The sequence below is a fragment of the Orcinus orca genome, chromosome 8, assembly GCF_937001465.1.
Source record: "Orcinus orca chromosome 8, mOrcOrc1.1, whole genome shotgun sequence".
Taxonomy (NCBI): Eukaryota; Metazoa; Chordata; class Mammalia; order Artiodactyla; family Delphinidae; genus Orcinus; species Orcinus orca.
Window position 1 is genome coordinate 85,042,819 of NC_064566.1, and position 27,685 is coordinate 85,070,503.

The 27,685-nt window shown below is 33.9% G+C and overlaps 1 protein-coding gene across 3 annotated transcripts in view; it reads left to right on the top strand.

Moving 5' to 3' along the window:
• The window catches only part of CUL5 (cullin 5), a 96,618-nt gene that overhangs the window by 64,974 nt on the left and 3,959 nt on the right, over positions 1-27,685 (top strand). For 2 of the 3 annotated variants that reach the window (XM_033410177.2, XM_004282272.3), the window contains 11 exons: positions 577-670; positions 2,068-2,198; positions 2,455-2,562; positions 5,474-5,538; positions 16,912-17,044; positions 18,070-18,201; positions 21,187-21,310; positions 21,609-21,784; positions 22,351-22,512; positions 23,272-23,390; positions 24,015-24,138. In XM_033410177.2, the coding sequence (XP_033266068.1) occupies positions 577-670; positions 2,068-2,198; positions 2,455-2,562; positions 5,474-5,538; positions 16,912-17,044; positions 18,070-18,201; positions 21,187-21,310; positions 21,609-21,784; positions 22,351-22,512; positions 23,272-23,390; positions 24,015-24,138 (1,368 nt within the window). The remainder of the gene's footprint in view (positions 1-576; positions 671-2,067; positions 2,199-2,454; positions 2,563-5,473; positions 5,539-16,911; positions 17,045-18,069; positions 18,202-21,186; positions 21,311-21,608; positions 21,785-22,350; positions 22,513-23,271; positions 23,391-24,014; positions 24,139-27,685) is intronic. The other variant, XM_033410178.2, reaches the window with a different exon arrangement.

A 27,685-nucleotide genomic window follows, 5' to 3' on the forward strand; every position in this document is an offset into this window, starting at 1 on the left:
TTGTTTGTTTCTGTTTGTGTGTGTGTGTGTGTTTTGCCACTTAACTGAGTTGTATTTATTAAAGTTTGCTTCCCTCCCCACCCTCAGTAAGACAGTGATCTTCTCCAAAGCAGAGGTTATAGCTTATTCTTTGTATCCTAACACTTCTTTGGTGCTCACAGCAATGAAACCTACTATGTGTTGAATGGATGTTCATACTTCTAGCATTTTAGAATCTAATTCCAACACAGGTTCTCTCCAGATGAGAGTTCATTAAAGTTTAGTTTTTCAGTTTGTTTTGTAGATTAAAAAGTTTTTTCTCCTCCCCTTGTTGGGGACTTTCATTAAAATTTCTAAAGAGAACCTAAGTTCTATAGCCTTTTCCTTAGGGGGAAGTATGCTTTGGTAAACTAAAATAGAGTATCCATCTTCAGTAATCCTCTAGTAAAGGTAAGTAAAATCTACTTTCAGTATTCTTAGTTTTTTGCTGTTGTTGAACATTGTGGTTTTGTGGGACTATGAAGCAAAATGGAGTGGAATAGATCTGTGCCTTATTGTTGCTTATAATAGCCTTGACCAATTTTTGATGTATTTCAGCTCATGGAATGCTGTGTAAATGCCCTGGTGACATCCTTTAAAGAGACTATCTTAGCAGAGTGCCAAGGCATGATCAAGAGAAATGAAACTGAAAGTAGGTAAAACATCACATAAAGTTCTCATACTCTTTTAAGAGGATATCTTTGAAGCACATCACTTTTAATAAATTGCTGTTAGATCATTCTTTTATACATAGGTATTTTTGTTATGGCAAACTGTGTAAAGAAAATGATAAAAATATTTAGCATAGTTAGAAACACTGTAAAGAAAATCTTCTTTATAAACTTATATTTTAAGCATTTCTCCCCGTTATGTATCAGTATGTTTGTGTGCGTTCACATGCGAATTTCAATTTGTTCCCAAAAGTAGGACGCTACTTTTAAAGGCTAATTTAAATGGTAAACGTATGGTATAGGATAGAACTAGGTATTTTGACTTTTGTGTGGAACCTTGTGGCAAATATTTTTAAAAAGTAATAAAACACTCTATGTTGGTAATCTTCATCCCTCTCCCCCAAAATATCTTATAATTTAAGATTTCTGAAGTGTATTTTTTATTACTTAAATGTTATTTTTTTATTACTTAAATATGATAAAGTTCTGTTTTGGGAGGTAACAAGTACATTAATACCAAAAAGCATACAGTAAAAATTACCCATATACTTACTACTCAGAGACAACCACTTTTAACATTTTGATGTATTACTCTCTAGATTTCATTGCATAAAATTGCAAGGTCCTATTTAATCTCTAGTTGTCTTTCAAGTACGTTTTTCAGTTCACTTAAGTCTTACACTCTTCAGAAGTATTTTGGAGTAAAAGCAAGTTTCTCATTTGGCATAAATGAAATATTTGAATTTCTGTATGCCAAACTAAGTAGAGTTATGTCTGATCCAAGGTGGACTCACTTCAGAAGGATTTATTTAGTGGTAACCATTCTGTGAGGTAAGATTATTGTGAAGGTCAATTAAATGGGTTAATAGGAGAAAGTGCTTTTTGCAAACTGAAAAATTCTTTATGAATACAGTTGTATATTACCTTGTTACTCTGAACAATCTGAGGACATTATTTTACCCCTTAGTGATGTGACTGTGTATTGTGTATTTAACATTGCATCTACTTTATGAAATGTAACTAATTTTCTGTGTAGACTTTTGTATTTCTTAGAATAAATATATTCCATTGCATTGAAGGTCAAATGACTCACCTTTTAAGAGGAGTTGGGTTTTGCAGTGTGTGATCACTTTAATTAGAGTTTCTTTTAAAAATAATTTTTGTCAGACTGATATGGTAGATCAGGAAGTTATAGTACTTAACGATAACAAGTCCTAAACTAGTCTGCACCCACAGAATACTATTAAAGCTATCAACTTCCAGCTAATATTTCCCCACACTCTTATTATCATAGGCATTCTAGATCCATGATACAAATCAAAGAGAAAGTCTGTTCTGATGGATGAAATGATTACATGGGTGTGTTCTATCGTTTCAGAATTACATTTGATGTTTTCATTAATGGACAAAGTTCCTAATGGGATAGAGCCAATGTTGAAAGACTTGGAGGAACATATCATCAGTGCAGGCCTGGCAGATATGGTAGCAGCTGCTGAAACTATTACTACTGTAAGTTCTCCTCAATGACAATGATAGATATATATCAAAGTTATTTTGTAAATGCAGGATAAGGTATTTAAAATCGGGTATTTTAAATTGATGGCAAAACAGTAATGCTGGAACACCTTTCTTAATAAGAAAAAAATATTTCAGAAAAGTTACCAAATTTTAAAGCTATAGTGTGTTATGAGAATTATGTTTATATTTTCTCATTTTTTGTATTTTATTTTTAAACTCAACTTAATATACAACACTTTATTTTTAGGACTCTGAGAAATATGTTGAGCAGTTACTTACACTGTTTAATAGATTTAGTAGACTTGTCAAAGAAGCTTTTCAAGATGATCCACGATTTCTTACTGCAAGAGACAAGGTATATATTCCTGTATGTTAACACTTGTCATAATTTAATTTTAATAAGAAACTTGCATCATGATGCTATTAAATTACAAACTAAAAAACCTAGCAACTCTGATTTTTCATCAGTGCAGGCCAACCATATTATATTTGGTTTCTTATATGCTTTTGTAAGCATTGGGTATGCTTGTGAACCAGAATTTAGCTAGAAAGTTGCTTTCTTAATTTTTCAAGAATGTCTTCCTGTTTTTGAATATTATTGATTATTGAATTCTTATTCATCCTTCCTTTAAGACTCAGCTCAAAGTATACTTCTCCTGGAATTTCCTTGATACTCTGCCTCCCCCCACATCCTATCCCAAGCAGAATTGATTTCTCTGTCCTGTTTCCTTTCATAGGGCTCTTGTGAGAGTTGTATCACATTTATTCTTGCTTTCCATACCTTCTTTCCCATCATTATAGTCTAGGATAATGATAATGAAACAGTATTATCCTTAGAGTCATTATCTTTTTATTATTTTAAAATAAATTTATTTATTTTATTATATTATTTATTTATTTTGGCTGCGTTGGGTCTTCATTGCTTTTGGCTGCGTTGGGTCTTCATTGCTTCACGTGGGCTTTCTCTAGTTGCGGTGAGCGGGGGCTACTCTTCGTTGTGGTGCACTGGCTTCTCCTTGAGGTGGCTTCTCTTGTTGCGGAGCATGGGCTCTAGGTGTGTGGGCTTCAGTAGTTGTGGCGCGAGGGCTCAGTAGTTGTGGCTCACGGGCTATAGAGCACAGGCTCAGTAGTTGTGGTGCACGGGCTTAGTTGCTCCGCGGCATGTGAGATCTTCCCAGAGCAGGGCTCGAACCCGTGTTCCCTGCATTGGCAGGTGGATTCTTGACCACTGCACCACCAGGGAAGCCCCGTATCTTTTTAAATATCATAAACCTATCACTAGAATTACCATTAGTTTTTCCCCCTCTTCAACTACCTTTCCTTACTTCCCAAGTGAAATTATTTTCTAGACTCTAAAAACACAATCAACTTTCTCCAGTAGCATTTTTTAAAAATTACTGTCTACCTTTAGATAAATATTTGGGTAGAAAGAAAGGTAGATAGGTAGGTACCTAGGTAGATAAAGTAGGAAAAGGGTTAAGGGAGTATGGAGGTAATGAGATCATTTGAAATATTAAATTGAGTGGCCTGCAAAGGGCTTTATATGAGGTGACATTCAAATCAAGATTGAAGTTGATTAAGGAATATGTCATGTGGCTCTCTGAGGGAATAATACTCTAGTCTGAGGGGAGAGCAAATGCAGAGGCTCTAAGGCAGGATTATACCTGTCATGTTCCAGAACCAGAGAAGAAAGAGATCATTGTGGCCAGAGTGGATTGAGTGAGGGGGAGAATAGTAGGAAATCAGAGATAAGTAGTCAGAGATAACAGGAGGCCAGATCATGTAAGACTGAGCCATGGTAAGGAGTTTCATTTGTACTCTGAGTAGGATAGAAAGTCATAGAAATATCTTGAACCAAATGACAGGATCTGACTTACATTTTTATCAGGATCACCTGCCTGCTGCAAAAAGAATAGACTGAAGGGGGCAAGAGAGGAAGCAAGGAAATGGGTTAAGAATCGATTTAAGTAATTCAGTTAAGTAATGATGGAAGCTCTGCCCAGAACGATAGTACGTGAAGGTAGTCAAAAGTGGTTGGATTTTGATTATATTGTAAAAATAGGCTATACAGGACTTGCTAATGGAATCAGATGTGGAATGTGATAGAAAGATATCAGTCAAGGATGACACTCAGATTTTTGTTCTGATCCATTAGAAGTATATGCTTGCTGAGATGAGGGAAGATGAAGACTTTGTGAGAAGCAGGTTTTGGGGAGATGGTTGAAGAGAGATTAGGAACTCAGTTCTGGACAAGTTAACTTTGAAATGCTTGTTAAACATCCATATGGCAACATCAAATCTGGAGCTTAAGGGAGGGGACGGGCCTGCAAAAATAAATCTGGGAGCTTCAGCATATAGATGGTTTTTAAAGCACTGACAGTGGCTATGATCTCCAGAGTAAGAGTGAAGATAGCAAAGAGAAGAGATCCAAGGACTGGTCTGGGGCATTTTAAAATTAGTTATCATAACGATAAGGAACCAGCCATCTTTCCTGAGGAGAGAGGCGAATGAGTGGAATGACCAGGAGAGTGCTGTGCTAGAAAACAAGTGGAAAAAGCACTTTCCAGGAGGAGGGCAGGATCTGCTGTTTTAAAATGCTGCTGATAGGTCAGATAAGATGGGGATTAACCATTGTCTTCAGCAACATGGAGGTTGACAAGAATGATTAGTTGGAGTAGTAGTGTGAAAGCCTGTTTAGAACAGTTTCAGATAAGAATGGTAGTAGAGAAATTAGCGACAGTGAGTTAGATAATTCTTCTAGGAGTTTAGCTTAGAGAGAGAGAAATATGGGGAAGTAGCTGAAGGTGGACAAAGCCAAGAGAGAGTTTTTAAGATTTAAAGAATAATATGTATGCATATTGAGGCTGTAGAAATAATGGAGGGGGGAAAAATTGATGATACAGGAGAAAAAGGAGGGAATTCTGATTACTTTGGTTTTCTCAGTGAATTAGGAAGCCACATCATCAGCTGAGAGTATGCATGGGAGAGGAAATACTGGAGGTTTGAAGAGAAAGGAGGTGGTATGAAAATGTTTTCTAGGAGAATGTGTGGACAAGAGAAAATGTTATGGTTGTCAGGCAGCATTAATACCTCACTTGAGAATAATGATAATCATGACATGAGAAAGAGCATGTTGAAATCATTGACTTGGCCAGATACATCATTAAAAATAAAAACTAATTTGTATTTTATGTATTTTTAGAATTATAATTATCTATTTTAAGTATTAAAAATAATGTTCGTATCTTATTTTATATTATTTGTAGGCATATAAAGCAGTTGTTAATGATGCTACCATATTTAAACTTGAATTACCTTTGAAGCAGAAAGGGTAAGTCTTTTAAATCATATGTTTAAAATTTTTACATTAAAATTCTTAAATTTTTTGGAGTGTATTATATGTTATTGGATATGCAAAGTGCCCTGTTTCCCTAATCCTATCAGGTTTGTTTTTCATTTTTTTAACTTTTATGATTTTTGCCGCCTTTGATTATTAAAAATTCTGTCTTGATTTTAAATTTTATATTATCTCCTCTATGACCAAAGAATGTTGACCTTATTTTTTTAAGTAAAAAACGTTTTGTTCTTAATCTTTTTGAATCTCTTCTTTATTTTTCCCTCCTCGTTATTCACCAAAGTTATTTTATAACCTACAAAAGCATAGAATATGACTCTATTCACCATACTGATTTTAAGGGAAATCAATTTTAATGTAAATTTTTATATATTTTTTTTAGTTGATCTCTCATTGGTGAGATCTCAATCTCAAGTAAGATAGATTTATTTGTGCTACTATTACAGAAAATATGAAAATGAAAAGTTAATGAAATATTAATTAATCTGAGCTAGTTACAGTATCTTCAGAGTTGTACTAAGTAGTGCTAAAGGTTAATTGGAAAAACTTCTTTCTTAATCTTAAATAAATTTTATACACAGTGCTAAAATATTCAAAAATAGCATTTCTCAAGAAGGAAAAGTAATTGTTCAGGGCTTTGTTGTTTTTTTTTAAAAATCATTTTCATTTTGTATTTTTTTGAACCGTGTAAGTTATTTGAGTGCCATCACAGTGGAAGACACCTACCTGGGTCATACAGTTTTATTGGCATTGTTTAGAAGGGCATTTATTGTGTTCTCTTTATAAATATGAAACATATAACACTACATCTTGGAGATCTCTTCATGTGAATACATAAAGGTCTTACTTATTCTCCACTACTCCCAGCATTTTTTAATGAAAATATTCAAACTGAAGAGTAAAGTCACTCTGTTGCTTTATTTATATGTATATGTATCTTTATATGTATATTTATATATATATGTATATTTATTTATATGTATCTCCCTATACATCCATCAGTCAACTTTTAAATGCATTTCAAAAGAAGTTGCAAGCATCAGTAAACTTTGCTCCCTAAACACTTTAGCATGCAGTCATTAATTGAATTTTGTGTTTGTTTTGAGGTAAAATTTACCTACAGTCATATCCATAAATCATATCTTAGGTGTATAATTTTGTCAGATTTGACAAATGCCTACATCCCTATTAAGATACACAATATCTTCATCATCCTTGAGAATTACCTTATGTCCTTTCCCAATCAGTTCCACCTCCTTCCAGAAGGCAACTATTGTTCTGATTATTTCAACATAGGTTAGTTTTGCCTGATCTAGGACTACATATAAATGGAATTCATACAATATGTACTTTTTGTGTACAGCTTTTTTCAACTCAGCATAGTGTTTTTAAGATTTATCCATGTTTTTTTGTATCACAGTGGTTTGCTTTCCAAAGTGGTTGTACTGTTTTACACTCCCACCAGCAAAGTATAAGAATACCACTTAATCCGTGTTCTCGCCAGTGTTTAGTGTTGTCATTTTAATTTTAGTCATTCTGGATGTATGTAGTATTATCTCAGTATAGTTTTGATTCCCATTTCCCTCATGTCTATTGATATTGAACACTTTTTTGGTATTTTTGGTACTCTTATTTTCTTTAAAAAGTGTTCAGATTTTTTGCCTGTTTTTTTTCTATTGGGTTGTTCCTTTTTAGTAGTGAGCTGTGAGTCCTTATATATTTTGTATGTAGGTCCTTTATAAGATATATGCTTTTCTTTTGTGGATTTTGCTTTCTATGTTTTGTCTAGGAAACCTTTGTCTACCTCTGACACTAGGACAAGATAACCTTCTGTTTTCTTCTAGAAGCTTTATAATTTTTAGCTTTCATATTTACATTTAAGAGCCACCTTAAATTGATATTTGCATATAGTGTAAGTTAGGGATTAACTTTCATTTTTTTCTTTTCTGTATGGATAGCAAGTGGTTTCATCACCATTTGTTGGAAATACTTCCCATTCCCTACTGGGTTGCTTTAGTGTCTTATGTGAAAAATCAAGTGACTTAAAAATATGTATGTTTTTCTGGACTTTCTATTCTATTCCATTGAATTAAATGGGTATCCTTTGGCCATTACAAACAGCCATGATTAATATAGTTCTGCAGTAAGTCTTTAAGTCAGCTGGTATAACTTTGTTCTTTTTTTTCCTTGAGTGCTTTTGATATTCTGGTATTTTGCTAGTATATAAAAATATGGTTGGTTTTTGTATATTGATCTTACCTCCTGTTACCTTATTAAAGTTATTAGTTCTAGTAGTTCTTTTTTAGATTTCTTGAGATTTTCTGTGTAAAAAATCATGTAATCTTTGAATAAGGCAGCTTTATTTCTTCCTTTCTCATCTTTATACCAGTTATTTCTTTTTCTGGATTGATGCACTGGCTAGGATCATAAGTACAGTATTGAACAGAAGTAGTGAGAGTGGGCATCCTTGCCTTTTTTGGCAAGCTTAGGGGAAAAGCCTTAATATTTTGTCATTAAGTACAAAGTTAGGTGAGGGTTTTTCATAGATGCCTTTAATTGGGTTTTTTTTAATTCCTAATTTGCTGAAAGTTTGATAATGAATGGGTGTTGACTTATTAAATGCTTTTTCTGTCTTAAAATGACCAGAAGGTTTTTCTTCCTTATTCTTTTGATGTGGTGAAATACATTGATTTGGGGGAGGGGTGTGGGGAGATAGAAGAGAGATTTATTTAAAGGAATTGGCTTATGTAATTGTGGGGGCTGGCAAATCCAAAGTTTGTAGGGCAGGCTAGCAGGCTGGAAATTCTTGGGCAGGAATTATTATACATCTTTGGGCAGAATTTCTTCTCAGAAAGAAACCTGAGGGAAACATCAGTTCTGCTTTTTAATTTTTATTTTATATTGGAGTATAGTTGATTTACAATGTTGTGTTAGTTTCAGGTGTACAGCAAAGTGATTAAGTTATACATATACATATATCCATTCTTTTTCAGACTTTTTTCCCATTTAGGTTATTACAGAATATTGAGTAGAGTTCCCTGTGCTATAGAGTGGGTCCTGTTGATTATTTATATATATGTGTGTGTGTGTATATATATATATATATATATATATATACACATATACACACCATATATATATGGTAGTGTGTATATGTTAATCCTAGACACCTGATTTATTCCCCACACACACACACATTTCCCCTTTCATAACCGTAAGTGTTTTTGAAGTCTGTGAGTCTCTTTGTTTTATAAATAAGTTTGATTAATTTTTTTTAGATTTCACATGTAAGTGATATCATATAATATTTGTCTGACTTACTTCACTTAATATGATAATTTCTAGGTCCATCCATGTTGCTGCAAATGGCATTATTTCATTCTTTGTTATGGCTGAGTAATATTCCATTGTATATATATACCACATCTTCTTTATCCATTCCTCTTTTGATGGACATTTAGGTTTCTTCCATGTCCTGGCTATTGTAAATAGTGCTGCAGTGAACATTGGGGTCCATGTATCTTTTCAAATTATGGTTTTCTCTGGACATATGCCCAAGAGTGGGATTGCTGGGTCATGTGGTAGCTCTATTTTTAGCTTTTCAAGGAGCCTCCATACTGTTCTCCATAGTGGTTGTATCAATTTACATTCCCACCAACAGTGCAAGAGGGTTCCCTTTTCTCCACACCCTCTCCAGTATTTATTGTTTGTAGACGTTTTGATGATGGCCATTCTGACTGGTGACATTGTATTTTTGATTTGCATTTCTCTAATAATTAGCAATGTTGAGCATTTTTTCATGTGTTTTTTGGCCATCTGTATGTCTTTTTTGGAGAAATGTCTGTTTAGATCTTCTGCCCATTTTTTGATTGGGTTGTTTGTTTTTTTTGATATTGAGCTTCATGAGCTGTTTGTATATTTTAGAGATTAATCCCTTGTCAAGTCACTTCATTTGCAAATATTTTCTCCCATTCTGTGGATTGTCTTTTCATTTTGTTTATGGTTTCCTTTGCTATGTAAAAGTTTTTAAGTTTAATTAGGTCCCATTTGTTTATTTTTGTTTTTATTTTCATTACTCTAGAAGGTAGATCCAAAAAAGATATTGCTGCAATTTATGTCAAACAGTGTTCTGCCTGTGTTTTCTAAGAGTTTTATAGTGTCCAGTCTTACATTTAGGTCTTTAATCCATTTGGAGTTTATTTTTGTGTATGGTGTTAGAGAGTGTTCTAATTTCATTTTTTTACATGTAGCTGTCCAGTTTTCCCAGCACCATTTATTGAAGAGACTGTCTTTCCTCCATTGTATATTCTTGCCTCCTTTGTCATAGATTAATTGACCATAGGTGCATGGGTTTATTTCTGGGCTTTCTATCCTGCTCCATGGATCTATATTTCTGTTTTCGTGCCAGTACCAGACTGTTTTGATGACTGTAGCTTTGTAATATAGTCTGAAGTCAGGGAGCCTGATTCCTTCAGTTCCGTTTTTCTTCTTCAGGATACATTGATTTTTTTTAAGAAAACATTTAACCAAGGTTGAATTCTTGGGATAAATTCTACTTGGTCGTGCTGTATTATTCTCTTTATATATTCCTGGATTTAATTTGCCAGTGTTTTGTTAAATATTTTTTGTCTATATTTGTGGATTTACCATTTTCTTTCTGGCCTTTGTGCCTTGTACAATTTTCATTTTTTTGATATTTGTCCTTTTCTGGTTTCAGGATTATGCTGGCCTCAAAAAGTATTGAGAGTTATTCCCTCCTTTTGTATGTTTTAAAAGAATTAGTTTAATTGACATTACTTCTTCCTTAAATGTTTGGTAGAATTCATTAGTAAAACCATTTGGGTCGGGAGTTTTCTCTGTGGGTAGGTACTGATCACAAGTTCGATTTCTTTAATAGATACAGGCTTTTCAAAATTTTAAATTTAATCTAGTTGTAGTTTTGGTGAAGTGGTGCTTTACAAGGAATCTTCTCAGTTGTCGAAATAACGTACATATAGTTGTAAGTTTATTATCCTTTTCTCTTTGGACATACATTAAAACTTTTTTTTCTGGAACCATTTGAGAGTAAGTTGCTCATTATTCCAAGTACACTAGTGTATATTTTCTACAAATATAATCACAATACAACTATCAAAGTCAGAAAATTGTCTTTGATGCATAATAACCATCTACTCCTCAGATCCCTTTAAATTTATTGATAATGTTGTATTTTTTATAGCAGAAGGATCCATCGCAGAATCATGTGTTGCATTTAGTTCTTATATTCCTATTTCTTTGGTGTGGAACTGTCTCTCTTCTGACTCTCATTATCTTGACATTTTGAAGATTACAGTCCAATTATTTTGTAGGATGTCCCTTAGTGTGAGTTAATCTGATGTTTTTTATGATTAGATTCAGGTTTGCATCTTTGGCAGAAGTGAAAGTTTATTATTCTCATTGAATCTTTTTTTTGGCCACGCCACATGGCTTGCTGGATCCTAGTTCTCTGACCAGGGATTGAACCTGGGCCCTCAGCAGTGATAGCATGGAGTCATAACCCCTGGACCACCAGGGACTTCCGTCATTGCATCTTATGTGAGGGAGGGTGCATGATTTTGATTTATCCCAGTACTGATTTAGTTTAGTTTGATTACCTAATTAAGTTGGTATATGCCAGACTTATCCACTCATTCTTTTTCTTTTTGTAATTAAGTATTTTTTGACAGGTACTTTAAAACTGTAAGATCCCATCATTGCTCATTAAATTTTCAATTCGTACATTGATTTATCATCTCAGTATGAACTCATAGTTTACTATTTTTATTCAATGGGTTATAATTTACTTTTTTTTTTGGTGGGGGTGGTGGGTTGCTGTGCTGCATGGATTACAGGATCTCAGTTCCCTGACCAGGGATTGAACCCAGGCCACAGCAGTGAAACCACCAAATCCTAACCACTAGACCACCAGGGAACTCCCATAATTTACTTTTATTCTTTGTTTTGAGTTTTAGATTATCCTAGATTTCACTAATGGGAGCTGGTTTCTGGGTCCTTTTAAAGTAAATTCTTCTTTCTTTTTGGGATGTGAAGATTTCCGGATTCATTTTGTACTTTCCCTTGCCTTAGCCTCAGGGTTAGCCATTTTTTCACAGAGCTCTAGTTGCTTTTAGTGGACGTTGGTATTTAGTGGACAAAATCTGTTGCTAGGTGTATTAATTGCTATTGTGGTGTCACTGCTCCTAGAGCCTCTCAGTGGACAAGCTAAAGGTACACATATGCATTTGCAACTACAGTACCTGGCCTTGTTTCTTTGTGGATGCATTCCTCACCCTGCTGAGGCTCTGACTCCCCAGACTGGGCCACCCCCTACATGAATGCCTTCCTCATCCAACTGGAGCCTTAATGCCTCCCGTTGTACCTTCTCCTTGCATGGACACCCTCCTTACCTATTTGGTCTCTTCTCTCATACTCCATACATGGCCACTCCTTCATGTCAACACACCCCTTAACTGTTTGGTCTTTGATGCCTGGATGCTAGGCCTTTCTAGTGGCTCTGACACCTCATGCAAAGTTGCAGACCTGCAAGGATGGCTCTTTTACTCTGCTTGGGCTTTCATGTCCTTGGTTAAGTTTATTTCTAGGTATGTTTTTCTTTTGGATGTTATTATAAATGAAATTGTTTATATAATTTCCTTTTGGATTGTTCATTGCTGGCATATGAAAACGCAACTGATTCTTGTGTGTTGATCTTGTACCCTGCAACTTTGCTAATAAATTCAGTCATTGGCTCTAGTAGCTTTTCTGTGGATTCTTTAATACTTTATATATAGAAGGTCATGACATCTGTGAATAGAGATACTTTTACTTCTTTCTTTCCAATTTGGATGTCTTTATTTTTCTTGCCTAATTGCTCTAACTAGAACTTCTAGCTCTAGATAGAACTTCTAGCACAGTGATGAACAGCAGTGGTGAATGTTGACATCCTTGTCTTATTCCTGATTAGTATGTTAGCTGTAGTTTTTTTCATAACTTCGTTATTCTTAATAGCAGCATGGTGTTATGTCTGGTACATATAGCATAGTTTATTTAATTGATCCTTTATTTCTACACTAAGTATTTTCTGATACTTTGCTATTACTAATAATAGTGCTCCAGTGAATAATATTGTACAGTTGCCATTTTATATGTTTCTACAGTCTAAATTCCCAGAAGTGGGGATTACTTTCTCTTTATTTTTTTTATTCTAAGGTGACCAGATCCTGTCTTTAGCTCCAGATTAAGTAGAAAATTTCTGTGGAATAAAATGAGTATTATTAGATGATTCAGGCAGCAGAACATGAGTGTTGTAGCTATTGGAGGTGGTAGAGGTAATGTTCTAGAAGAATAAAGCTGCTAGTATCATCCAGGTTATTTGGGAGAGTCACTTCTGAGGAGGAATATAGTAGTTCATGGTGAGCCAGTGCTTCCACTGAGAACAATCAGGGAAATCAGGTAAATTTAGGAAATAGTCATTTTAATATTATCAAAGAGCTACAGAAGCAACTAGAACAAAATAATGAAAGTTATAGAAATGAGAGAGAACCTTCAGAAGTTAGCTGATGCTTTGTAGCTGTGTTTCCCTGAAAAAAAGTAACTGAGAATCTAGGTTTCACTCAGGCTGAGCAGTACTGCTGGGGGACAGTAGAGCTTTTGGTGGTCACGCAGGACTGGAATGACAAAACTCAACTAGGATCTCAAGTGAAAGCCCAGGAGGGACATTCCTTAGATTCAGTGGGTAACCAGAGGTAGACTGATTCTTACCAAAACTACAACCCATCCTTGAACCAAAATAGTTTGATTGGATTAAAGTGATCAGCCTCTGCCATAGCAGAACAAAGGGTGAACACACATTCTTAATGGAAGATAAACTAGTCTGGTGCCTCTGTGATTCTTTTTTTTTTTTTTAAATTGAAGTACAGTTAATTTACAATGTTCTGTTAATTTCAGGTATACAGCAAAGTGATTAAGTTATACATTTATATTTTTTTCAGATTCTTTTTTCCTGTAGGTTATTACAAAATATTGAGTATAGTTCCCTGTGCTATGTAGTAGATCCTTGTTGGTTACCTGTTTTATATATAATAATGTGTATGTGTTAATCCTAAACTCCTAATTTATCCCTCTCCCCCTTCATGATTCTTTTATATGCAGTGCGTAGTATTCAGTACATTACTAGTCCTGTGATGGCAGAGAAATTTATGGTCAACTAAGAGAAAAATAATTTCAGAAGCAGACTCTCAGGTGATCCCACTATTGGAGTTAGTAGATAAGGACTTTAAAATAATTAAGATTAATAACTTAACCACAGTGATATATCACTCACGCCCACTAGGATGGCTAAAATTAAAAAGACATTAACAAGTGTTGGTGAAGATGCGGAGAGAGATTGGGATCATTATAGTTGGTACACAGCTACTGTGGTAACACTTTTGTAGTTTCTCAAGAAGTTTAACATAAAGTTAACATGTGACCCATCAGCTCCACTCCTGGGTATATATCCAAAAGAAATGAAAACATATATCTACTCAAAAACTTGTACATAAATGTTCATAGCAGCATTATTCTTAATAGCCAAAAAATGGAAACAACCCAAATGTCCATTATCTGATGATGGATAAGCAAAATACGGTATATCTATGCGATGGAATTTTATTTAGTCATAAAAGGAAAGAAATTCTGATACATGCTACAACTTGAGTGAAACCTTGAGACGTGAAATAAGCCAGACACAAAAGGACAAATTTTTTATGATTACATTTATATGAAGTATCTAGGATAGGCAAATTTATTGATACAGAAAAGTAGAATAGACGTTACCAGGAACTGGGGATAGGAGGGAATGGAAGGTTATTGTTTAATGAGTACAGGGTTTCTGTTTAGGATAATGAATAAGTTCTGGACATAGATAGTGATGATATTTGCAGAACATTGTGAATGTACTTAAGGCCACTGAATTGTACACTTAAAATGGCTAATATGCTAAATCTTTTGACCATGATAAAAGGATAATTTTTTGAAGGAATGAATGGATATGTGCTATGATCTGGATGAATCATAAAAACATTATGCTAAGTAAGAGATACCAGTCACAAAAGGTCACATATTGTATGCTTCCATTTATATGAGATGTCCAGAATAAGGAAATCCATAGAGACAGAAAGTCGATTAGTTATAACTAGGGACTGGGAGGGAGGGATAGCTAGAAAATGAGATTTGACTACTAATGAGTATGGGGTTTGTTTTTGGGGTAATGAAAATGTTTAAAATTTTATTTTGATGATAGTTGTACAACCTTGTGAATATACTTTAAAGAAACATTGAATTACACACTTCAGATGGATAAATTGTATGGTATGTGAATTATATCTCAGTAATCTTAAATAGATCATGAATAATAATGAGTAAGTAATACATATTAATAGACAAATAGGTGGAAATTGTTACCTGAGAAAAGGTAAAATATCTATAGCGATATGTAATTGGAATCATAGAGAAAGGAAAAGGAGGCATGAGCTATTGACCAAAATTTTTCCAAATTGCCAAAAGATGCCAACTTGTATTCAAGCAACTCTTTGAATCTCAAGCATGATAACTACAAATTAAACCATTCCTAGGTACATCATAGTAAAACAGCTAAAAACTGGAAAAAAACAAAACACAAAAAGCCAGAGATCGGGGGAATGACACAATACCAAAGAAACAACAATAAAAGACTGAAAACTGTCTTCTCAACCTGTTGAATTGGAGGAAGGGAGATAGACTACTGCAGTTATTACAGCAGTTCATATAGAAGCTAGCTAGGTATTGGCAATGTGAATAGATTGGAGGAGATGGATAGATTCTTATGAAGTAAGTTAGTGGTCTTTAGACTTGCTATATCTACCTCGAGGGATACAGAAAGAATTCCCAAGAGTATGCCAGTGTAGCTACTTTTAAGGAAATCACTTTCTAAATCCTCAATTTCCACATCTACTTTTTTCTGAAATTGAACCCTCTGGTGGAAGTATTGCAGTTTCTCCTTTCACTTCTCCTTTCCAGAATTACTCTTCCCTATTTTGTAAAGAAAGGCATATCTCTCTTCATTCTTACTATGGTATGTGCCTTGAATTGTAAAATGCCTCCAAGTCGTTTAAGAAAGGAATATTTTGAAATATTGGTATTGTTGTACAGAAAATGAATTTCTAATGACTAGATGTTATATCCTTTTGCAAAATGGTTTCTAATTATTTGCTTTCAACACAATTGATGGCTAATTTGATCCATTATTAAAAAATAACTTTTTTTGTTAGATCAGTATATGTTTTTTTAGCAAATAACTCAGGAGGTGCTCAATGAATTGAGTAACATTATAAGAAAAACTTCTTCTAGTCCTATCTATAAATATGAATAAGATTTTTTAGGTAAAAGACATAAATTTATAAATACAAAAAGTAGAAGTAAAATTGATGATTTCCTGCATTCATAATTGGGAGGGGAAAAAAGTTTCATCCACTTCATAGACAAAATTTTGCATATGCATATGGTTTATACACACACAATATAATTATGTTGTTTTGTTAAGTCGTGTACTTATAATTTGGACAACTCATTTCTGATAACAGTTGAATTTTATATATAAGAAGTTTTAAAATGTTGAATTTAAATTTATTTACATATATAGTTTAGAGAAGTGTGATAAAGAATAAATGAAAGACTTTCAAACATAAAATATGATACACTCGTTTTAAAGTTTTGTTAGGAAAGTGAAATAGAGATGTAAGTTCATTGTTTAAGGAAAGTTTGTTTACAGTTGTTTTTAATGAAGGATGATATATATCATATCACTGTGAAATTTAGGTTACATTGGATATGTCTCAAAGAGTGAAGTAACAGTTTTAACATAAATTGATTGATGTTCTGAATCAGATCGTGAAAAACAGGGGAGAATGCTACCTGTGTGACATCTTGCAAATAAATCGAACACTGAGTGCTTTAAAAAAAAGTTTTAAATGTTAACTTATAAATACGCAAGGATTTACACAGTTTTTCAAAACTATTTTAGAAGCATCTTAATAAAATCTTTTAAAGATCATTGACAAAGCTGCCACTAGAGTGAGGCAAGGTGGCACATAGGTTACAAAATACAAGGAGGTCTCACTCTCAGTGTTCTCCAAGTGCACTTATGGGAACCTAAGAGTGAGTGCCTCCTTAAACTATGCACCCTAGATGTAGACTTGCTTACCCTAGTCCCATTGGATCTATACAGCATAAGAAATCTGTGAAAAATCGGCTTTAGAAAAAATATTTGCAGATTCAGTCATTTTCATCAACTGCTTTTAATTTCTTTTTTAGGGTGGGATTAAAAACTCAGCCTGAATCAAAATGCCCTGAGCTGCTTGCCAATTACTGTGACATGTTGCTAAGAAAAACGCCATTAAGCAAAAAACTAACCTCTGAAGAGATTGAAGCAAAGCTTAAAGAAGTGGTACATAAAATTTTTTTAACTTGAAATTTTTAAATTATCTTTGAATTTGTGTTTTGCTTTTAAGGCTTTCTGTGATAGCCTCAGTTTTTTTTTTTAACGTATATCTCTAAGCAACTAATATTATGAAATTTTACCAGTGCAAGATCTCTATAGAGCAGTTATTTTTCTTACTGAAAATTTTTATTCTGTAGCTGCCAGAAAGGGAAATAGTATTTAATTCTTCCCCTTTCTTGATTATTTTTAAAAGTCAGTTAAATTCTAGCTTGTATTAAAGGACAAAAAAAAGGAAAATGGAGCTAGCTGGTAGTATTTGGAATGATATTTGAGAGACCAGGAGTTTTTCACTTCTTTTTTTTTGTGAGAGCCCAAAATAGATAGCCAGGGATAAATGAATGTAGATAAAAAGTTAGTTGCTTTCATATTTATTTGTCTCTGCTTGTTATTGTAATATGATATAAGCCAAGGACATCATATCAAAGAGGAAAAAATTAGTAAGTAAAGAGAGAAAGTATAGACAAAGAGGGTTAGAGGGGGGAGTTCCATGGCAGTCCAGTGGTTAAGACTGCTTTCGCTGCTGGGCCCAGGTTCAATCCCTGGTCAGGGAACTAAGATCCCATAAGCTGCATGGTGCAGCCAGCAAAGCCGGGGGGTGGAGTGGGGGGTGGTTAGAGAGAAGATTAGCGTTAGAATAAAGTGAAGAAGAAATGTAGAAGAAAAAAATGGGGAAGAACCATTGATTTTCATGTAAAGTTTTATCACACTTTATATTAAATCTCAAAACTTAATGTTTCTAAGAACTAAAAGGTTATTTGGTTACAGTCTCAAATTTGCTAACTTTTGAAGTATTAAAGTATTGTAGTATTTCAGGACTGGTTATTTTTCAGAGATGGGCAATTTACTAAACCTCTCTCTGTATTTGATTATATAAATTTCTGAATTTTGACAATTGGGGATGTAGAAAGGTCTAAATGAGAGGGATGGCTAAGAATGTATGTAAATTGAAAGTAACTTTTTTTTCTGTACAGCTCTTGGTACTTAAATATGTACAAAACAAAGACGTTTTTATGAGATATCACAAAGCTCATTTGACACGACGTCTTATATTAGACATCTCTGCTGATAGTGAAATTGAAGAGAATATGGTAGAGTGGCTAAGAGTAAGTAAAATTTTAAAAAATATTTGGTTTTCTTAAAATAGCACGTTTCATATGTGTGCTTAAGTAATGCGTTTTGTTGATATTGTTAATATTGAAGAAATACGGAACGTTTTAGAAGAATATAGCATCAATTATATAAAATAAAGTATATTTTCTTAATGAAGACTTCTGGTGAAGCACCTTTGCTCTTGCTTTGCTTCTGTTGTTTCACTCTTTTGTATCTCTGCTCTCATTTGAACTGACCTTAACTAACGGACAAATCGTTTCATTTTTAAGATGTTTTTAGTACTAAATATTTAACCATAGAGATGTTTGTAAATAAATACATCTATTAAGGAAAAAGAACAAATAGGTAAAAGTTGATGGCTTATTTAGGTTAATTAATGCTAATTATGGCTAAATTCCCATGTTAAAATATTTTACGTCTGTTCCTTTCAGTCCATTTTAATGGAATTTGAGTTATATCAGTATAGCATAAATGAATGTCTTTCATTTATACATATGGTGTTATATATAATATTACATTAATATATGATAATAAAACATCTATTATAATGTGTATAATTATATGTATTTTATATATTTTTTTTTCATTTATATGTGTATTTCAAATTAAAGATTTGCAGATAGCCCTGTTTTGCCTGGTAGTGTGGGATAGTAAAAATTACTGTTCAGGTGATCTTAATATTAACAATCACTGGGAAAAATTACTGCTTTGTGACTTCGAAATTTTTGTCAAAATATTAAAAATCTCTTATTATCTAAGTATATAGGAGAAAGAAAAAATTAGTAAAATTAATATGTATTTAGTACACTGTAATTTAAAACAAACTTTCAGATTTAAAGTGTATTTCTTTGAAAAAAGTGCTATTGCAATTCACATGTCTGATATTGTATCTAGAATATATAAAGAACTCTTACAACTCAACAGTAAAGACAACTCAGTTAAAAATGAGCAAAGAGGGGCTTCCCTGGTGGCGTAGTGGTTGAGAGTCCGCCTGCCGATGCAGGGGACACGGGTTCATGCCCCGGTCCGGGAAGATCCCACATGCCGCAGAGCGGCTGGGCCCGTGAGCCATGGCCGCTGAGCCTGTGCGTCCGGAGCATGTGCTCCACAACGGGAGAGGCCATAGCAGTGAGATGCCCGTGTACCCAAAAAAAAAAAAAAAAAAAAAGGGCAAAGAATTCGAATAGACATTTCTTCACAAAAGATATATAAATGTCCAATAAGTGTATGCAAAGATGCTCAACATCATTAGTTATTAGGAAAATGCAAATTAAAACCACTGGGATAGCTGAAAATTCAGACAATAACAGATGTTGGTGAGGAAGAGGAGAAATTGGAACCCTCATGCATTGCTGGTAGGAATATAAAATGGTGCAGCCACTTTGGAAAACTGACGGTTCCTCAAAAAGTTAAACATAAAGTTGACCCAGCAGTTCTACTCCTAGGTAATTCCACTCAAGAGAAGTGAAAACATAATGAGCACACAAAAAATTGTACATGAATGTTCACAGCAGCATTATTCATAATAGCCTAATAGTGAAAATAACCCAGAAGATCAGTCAGCTGATAGATAAAATATGGTTTATTCTTATAATGGAGTGTTTTTGGTAATAAAAATAAATGAAGTGCTGATATATGCAACCATATAGATGTACTTTGAAAATATTATGCTAATAAGCAAAGAAGCCAGTTAGACCACATACTATATGATTCCCTAATACAAAGTGTCCACAGTAGCCAAATCTGTAGAGACAAAAAATAAATTAATGGTTTTCAGGTATGGAGGAGTGGGGGAACATGGGGAATGACTGCTAGTAAGTATGGAGTTTCTTTTGGGGATGATGAAAATGTTCTAAAGTTAGATAGTGGTGATGGTTGCATAACTCTGTAAATATACTGAAACCTGATTAATTGTACACTTTAAAAGGGTAAATTTTGAGGTACGTGATTTATATCTCAACACTGTTACTAAAATGAAGAGTAGTTTGACTAGTACTTGCCTTCTTGTCATGTAACTTACAAGTTACTTAGTGAGCACCTTTTGTATACTTTGAAGAGTTCTCATGCTCTGTAAGTTTGGATCAGCTTCCAAACTTTTGTCTTTTGGTCTTTCAAAGTCGTCAAAGTTTTTGCTGGCATCACTTCCTCTTCTTAATTTTTTTGTCACTACCACTTTTCTCATTTATGTTGATAATTTGCCTTCATTAAGTTCCTTGTACCTGCATGTTTAGACTCTTCAGCATTGGCATTATCAACAAACATTACAACCACAGTTAGCTCTTTCTTCAGAAACTCCATTTATGTTCTATTTTATTTTCATTTCCAACATTATTCCCTTCCTTCCTTCCTTCCTGCCTCCCTCCCTCCCTTCCTTTTCTTTCCTTTCCTTTTCTTCTTCTTCTTTTTTTTTTTTTGGTGTACTTTTATCATCTTTCTTGACCAATACCCTTTCAGTTATCCGTTTTTGTAAAATGTCATGTGGATTTATCAGTGGAAGACATGAATGCAACAAAGCTACATGCTTTGCTGTCTGTGGGTGAACTGAATAAACAGATGACTAACAGATTTTGAAAGAAATATTGTGATTGGTCAGTGATATGATGTGCTTTGTTAGTGATTTGTAGATTGAGGAGCTAGAAGTGAAATTTGTGCTTTATGCATAACTCACGTTTAATATATAATGGTAATTGAAAGTTGAACAGTGTTGTTGGGGTACTGGTGTTCTTTTAACTGTACTGTGGTAACTGAAATTCATGCATATTGGAATCATGCACAGAAAGCCAGGATTGCCTGTATATTCTGTTTAGGTTCTAAGAATCAAATTTAATAGGTATTAGATTATAAACATTCTATAAATATAAGAGAGAAGAAGAATTTTGTATTAAAGCATCTAAAACTTAGTTTTCCATTAAAATTTTTCCTAATAGTATATCAGATTATTTATTATTTATTACTTCTTCTGTCTTTGGTTTTCATAGGAAGTTGGTATGCCAGCAGATTATGTAAACAAGCTTGCTAGAATGTTTCAGGACATTAAAGTATCTGAAGATTTGAACCAAGCTTTTAAGGAAATGCACAAAAATAATAAATTGGCTTTACCAGGTATTATTTTATAATTACATACATTTTTTTAAACATTTTACAAAAGAATATCTTTGTTTTCTAGTAAATTAAAAATAAAACTAAGCAGTAATAGAGACAAAGATGTTAAAAAGTCCACATTCCTTGAAAATATCCTACAAAGCAGAATTTAGATTTACTAACTCTTATTTTGAAACAGAAAGACACTTTTAACAAAATCTTTAGAGTCTTATTTTTCACCAAAGCTTATGCTCTGTGTATGTATTTTACCCATTGTCAAGATTATTTGCTTTATATTTTCTGATATACTTTCCTATAGCTGATTCAGTTAATATAAAAATTCTGAATGCTGGTGCTTGGTCAAGAAGCTCTGAAAAAGTCTTTGTCTCACTTCCTACTGAACTGGAGGATTTGATACCCGAAGTAGAAGAATTCTACAAAAAAAACCATAGTGGTAGAAAATTACATTGGCATCATCTCATGTCAAATGGAATTGTAAGTAGATGGTGTGTTAGTTCAGATATTGGTTTGGCTGAAAGTAGCAGGACTCCAAATAAGACTTGTTTAAACAAGATAGATCTTTCCTTCTCTCACAAGTGAAAGTTTGAGCGGGTATAGTAGATCTGTTCCATGAAGTTGTTAGGGACATAGACTTCTGGTTACAGCACCATCCTTAAGGTATTCCCTTGCCTGCAGAATCCAGTATGATCCTCTCACTATGTCTGTCTTCCAGCCCAACAGGAAGGGAAAGATGTGAGGGTATAGCTTCCTTGAATGGCAACTTCTAGAAGTTTTCCCCATTATTTCCACTCAAATCTCATTGGCCAGAACTTAGTTACATGGCCACATTTTTGCTCAGGAAAGCTGGGAGGTGAGCCTTTATTCTGGACAGTCATTAAAGTCTGCTAAAATTTTTATTACCATGTAAGAAAGGAAGAATGGATATTGAAAGACAACTCGCAGTCTTTTTGTATATAATCTCATATAAGAGATATTATAGTAGATAGATGGTAATCATCATGAAGAGATTCTTATTTTTTTAACTATTTTATCTATTATAGATAACGTTTAAGAATGAAGTAGGTCAATATGATTTGGAGGTAACAACATTTCAGCTGGCTGTATTGTTTGCATGGAACCAAAGACCCAGAGAGAAAATCAGCTTTGAAAATCTAAAACTTGCAACTGAACTCCCTGATGCTGAGCTTAGAAGAACTTTATGGGTTGGTTTGTTTTTATGTTTTTTGTTTTTAACATTGCATCCTCTCACATAGCAGGAAACATGTGTTGGCTTGTGTTATAATAAATTTATGAATTCATAACACTCAAATGACTTTTAAGCAAGAAAAATACACTAGTGAGGTATTTATGGAAAAAAAAATTGAAAATAAGCAAGTTACTAAGACAGAGAATGGCAAGAGAGAGAGAAAGAAAGAGATTGAGTTGGTGTTTAAATTTTGCCTGTGAAGAGCATGACCAAAGATTTCATATTGAAAATGTGTTCAAAGTTTTTTATGGTAACCAAAATTCTAAGAATAAGAAGACTTTGGTCCTTTTGAGGCCCTGTAAAATGTACTTATTAGCCTTCTCTTCAAAACTACATTTTACCCCCTACTCCATATGCCTGTTAAAAGTTCCAAAATAAACTATTACCTAGAGAGAAACAGCTGGTTTATAACCGGCAATGATGTTTGCTGTGGTCATATATGACCAATCCCTCTAGTTTCTCGTTGTTGTGTTTTTTTTCATTGTCTTATTGTAAAGAGAGCATTTATTGCTTCCTCATAACCAACTCTTTTCTCCTCATTCTCTTTCCTCATTATGCATTTACATTGTTATATTCATGGAAGTACCAAATAAAATTTTGAATTATGAATTTGTGCTCATAATTTTTTCTCACCTTTATTGGTCATGTTGTAAAATTGATCTTGGTATTCTATAGTGTTTATAGAAGCTAATTGTTTTCTCTTTATTCTTCATAGTCTTTAGTAGCTTTCCCAAAGCTCAAACGGCAAGTTTTATTGTATGAACCTCAAGTCAACTCACCCAAAGACTTTACAGAAGGTACCCTCTTCTCAGTGAACCAGGAGTTCAGTTTAATGTAAGGTTTATGTTGATTGATCTAAAATAAAAATACCTTGTTTGAATTTTAATATTTTATTTTTAGCAAAATAATTTTCCTTACATGATATTTAAAACATCTGTATGCTGTCATCACTTTAGATTTATGCCATTTAGTTGTTTATTAAACATATTAATGAACTAGAGATGTTTATTATTTCTTTACATATTTTTCATGGATACGTTTTGGTGTCTGACATACTATATTGCTTTTCATCTTTAAAGTAAACATCCTTTTGCACTCTAAAGCAGCTTTATCCACACGGAGTACTGTTTCCTTTAGATCCAATTAGAAGATAATGTTGAATTACAACCCACATATCTTCAATTATCTGATCACTTTCATGGCAATATAAATTATATTAACTTTGTTATTACAGGGAGCATAGTCACACTTATTAACAGAGCTTTTATCATGTTTGAGGGAAATCATAGGGTTCATTTTAATAAAGCTACATGTTGGTTATTTGTTATTTTTCCCTTAAACAGTGTTGGATATTAATTTTTAGACTATTTCTAAATATTTTCTCTTAGACATTGTTGCTATAATATGATGTTTAAAAAGCCTTTCACTGTAAAATATTTGATTTAATGTTTTTTATAGAAAAAATGCAAAAGTTCAGAAAAGGGGTAAAATCAACTTGATTGGACGCTTGCAGCTCACTACAGAAAGGATGAGAGAAGAAGAGAATGAAGGAATAGTTCAACTAAGAATACTGAGAACCCAGGTTTGTAATATTAAGACACAATGTCTAAATTTTGAAAAATGTTGTTTTTTTAATCTTCAAATCTTTTTTTAAAATTAAAGGAATGTAGGTACTCAACACTTTTCGTGCAGAAGAGCTAATTTTCAATTTACTGAAATATAAAAATTGTATTAGTAACATTCTCTTAGTTGTGCAAAGAGATGTCTATATGAGTTGGTGGTCTCTGGTAGGTTCTGTTGGTTGGGCAGAAATCTTGGTTTTAGGTTATGCTTCTCTGACTGCATGTCAAAGAGAATAAATGTATATCAGCAACAAGTACGATTCTAGGATTGAGTATTTAAAATTTAATTTTAACACTTCTAATTCCATTGTAATGGGAAATTAGGGACACTTTAAAAAACGTATTTTAAAACTAGGATTATACCTTCTGAACATGATAAGGAATACCTATTGCAAACTAATGTATGACTGTTTTAACTTTAGAAATAGTCTTATTAAAACCAAGTAGTCCCACTTTTACTGTTTTCATTTAATATTGTTTGAAACTATTGGCCAATGCAGTCAAGCATGAAACAAAAAAGAAGAAAAGATTAAAATTTTTCATGTCTTGTAGATCATATAATATGATAAAGGAACAGAGAAAAGATAAATAAAAATCAAATACTTTTCTATTTAGCAATAAACAAATAAATAAATAAATTTAAGAAAATAAAAGAAGAAACCATAGAATTCACAGGCATTTCTTTAAAAAGCAGTGTGTTGGACCTGTATGAAGAGAGGGGCCTTCGCCTGAGAGATTCAAAAGGAGATTTGAATAAATAGAAAGATCATGTTCCTTTTTTTCTTACTAAATTTTTTAATTGAGGTATAACTTACATATAATAGAATACATATTTCATAGTTTTCAGTGTGTTTTGCTAAATGTGTATACCTGTGTGACCATCACCTCAATTAAGATACAGAATATTTCTATCACTCCAGTAATGTCTCCATGTCTCCATTCAGCCAGTCTCCCCCTTCAACCCACCTGATTCCTATCACCATTGCTTTGTTTTGCCTGTTCTTGGTCTTCATATACATGGAATCAGACAGTGTACTCTTTGTATCTGGCTTCTTTTTAACATGAAATACCATTTGTTGTTGTTGTTTTTTTTTTTTGGCTGCTTTGGGTCTTCGTTGCTGCGTGCGGTCTTTCTCTAGTTGCGGAGAGCAGGGGCTACTCTTTGTTGCAGGGCGCAGGCTTCTCATTTTGGTGGCTTCTCTTGTTGTGGAGCACAGGCTTTAGGCACACAGGCTTCAGTAGCTGCAGCACACGGGCTCAGTAGTTGCGGCACATGGGTCCTAGAGCGCACGAGCTTCAGTAGTTGTGGCACATGGGCTCAGTAGTTGTGGCTCACAGGCTCTAGAGCGCAGGCTCAGTAGTTGTGGTGCACAGTCTTTGTTGCTCTGTGGCATGTGGGATCTTCCCAGACCAGGGATCGAACCTGTGTCCCCTGCATTGGCAGATGGATTCTTAACCACTGTGCCACAAGGGAAGTCCGAAATACCATATTTTTTAATGATAAGGCTGAATAACTTCCCATACTAGTAACAAGTCTACTGAATTTCATATAAAAATTCAACTAGGAATATTTTTGGAATTTTAAAAATTGATTCTCAGTTTTATCAGAAAGAACAAATAGATGAGAGTAATTGAGAACCTTAAAAAAATAAGGTGTTAATGGTAGTGGAACTTGCCTTGCCAAATATTAAAACTTATTAAAATATCTACAAAAATAAAATAGCATAACATACAGATTAATAGAAGAAAATAGCTCAGAATTAAACCTCCTATATAAGTGTAGATGAACTTTGCAGTAAAGGAAATCATTTCCATGGCCCATGAAAAGAGAATGTATTATTCAATAAGAGATTTTGGAAAATTTTACTTCTGGGAGGAAAAAGCATGACATAGTCTTAGTTTATGGCTACACCAGGATAAATACAGATGGATTAGAGTTGAGATATGAAGTGGAATGGGCAGGTATAGTCATACTATAAGATGTGCAAAGAAAATGAAGTTTTTTTGTTTTATCTAAAACTGATTCATAATAATGCTCAATCTGCTAATCCAAGCTATCCCTTTAGGTAATGCTCAGACTTATTTCTCCCTGATTCTACTCCACCCATCCTTGTTCTTTGCTGTTTTCACAGATGGCATCTGCATGTATTGAGGTTGAGAGAAATTCACTTGACTTCATAGTGACAGTGAAGGGATTGTCCTATCTGTACAGTTGTAACAGTGTTCTAGGTTTTTGGTCTTGTCAGCTCTAGAGTGCTTTATCTGTCAGCTCTAGAGTGCTTTATCTGTCACCTATGGGAATTTGACTTTCTATTGCTATCTATTGCTGATGTCTGTAGCAGATGAACTATGGTTTATTCTTTTTCCAGTTGGTAAGGACCACGTGGCCTCTTTCCTGTTCTGGCTGCCTGTCCTCTGCTCTTACTGAGCTCTTGAGCCCTCTGAGCCTCTGCTACATCTTCTTTGTGGCCCTTGGCCTACATGGCACACTGTTATCATCTGCTGTTACAGGATCACCCTCTCCTGACACTGAAGGCCCTGTGGCAGGTCCATTGGCTCTAAACTCTAATCATATGGGAACTGAGAGAAATTCAGGAGTGCAAATTACTTCCATCATATTATGCCACTTTTCAAGTGACCTCCAACCTATTAAATGGGACCAGGGCCAGAACCCCTCTGTTTTTCTTTTAACATCTCTAACACAGCCATCTTCACCTCTACCGAAGCTAGAATAGGAGAAATTGGAATATTTACAGTTGTTCCTCTCCTACTTACTGGTTTCTGTAATGTACAAGTGCCTGTAGGGGGACAGACTTTTTCCATCTTCTTTCTTTCTCTCTGGACCCTTGACATAAACCCCTGTGATCAAGAGCCTGGATCTGGACATACTGACATTGGGAGTAATTCACCTGACCTCCTAGAGGCAGTGTAGGAATCCTCATATCTGTACAGGGGAAGTTGAAGGTATACTTTTCTCACACTGAGTAGTGCCTGACTCCCAAGCCTATTGCCTTGTAGCCAAACTCCATTTTCAATGTTAAAAAGCAAATATTGATTCCTTTTTTTGTTTTCACATTTCTTTTATAATGAATTCTAACCTCCACTAAGGCAGATGAATGCCTTTTGTTGACTAAGCAGACACCTTGTACTGGAAAAGGCAAAAGAGAAAATATGTTGTAATTTTCTAATTTTCCTTATTAAAAATAATAATTAAAGAAATCATTAAGGAAGCTATTGATAAAATTGATTTAGATGAAAAGTGCTTACTCCTACAGAAAGTTAAACCATTTAATTGAGTCAGTACAAACTGAAGATACTTATAACAAGTACAGTTTATTATCTGATAAATTTATAAAGAATAGGAATTATTAATTTTTGAAACAGACAGCAACTGGCCTCTACTGCTATACAAAGAAGTAACTGTGAATACAAGGGAAAAAGTATGTGTAAGGGGTTTGTTGTATCTTAGTTGATAGTTGATTCTTAACACAATATCAGGTTATATAC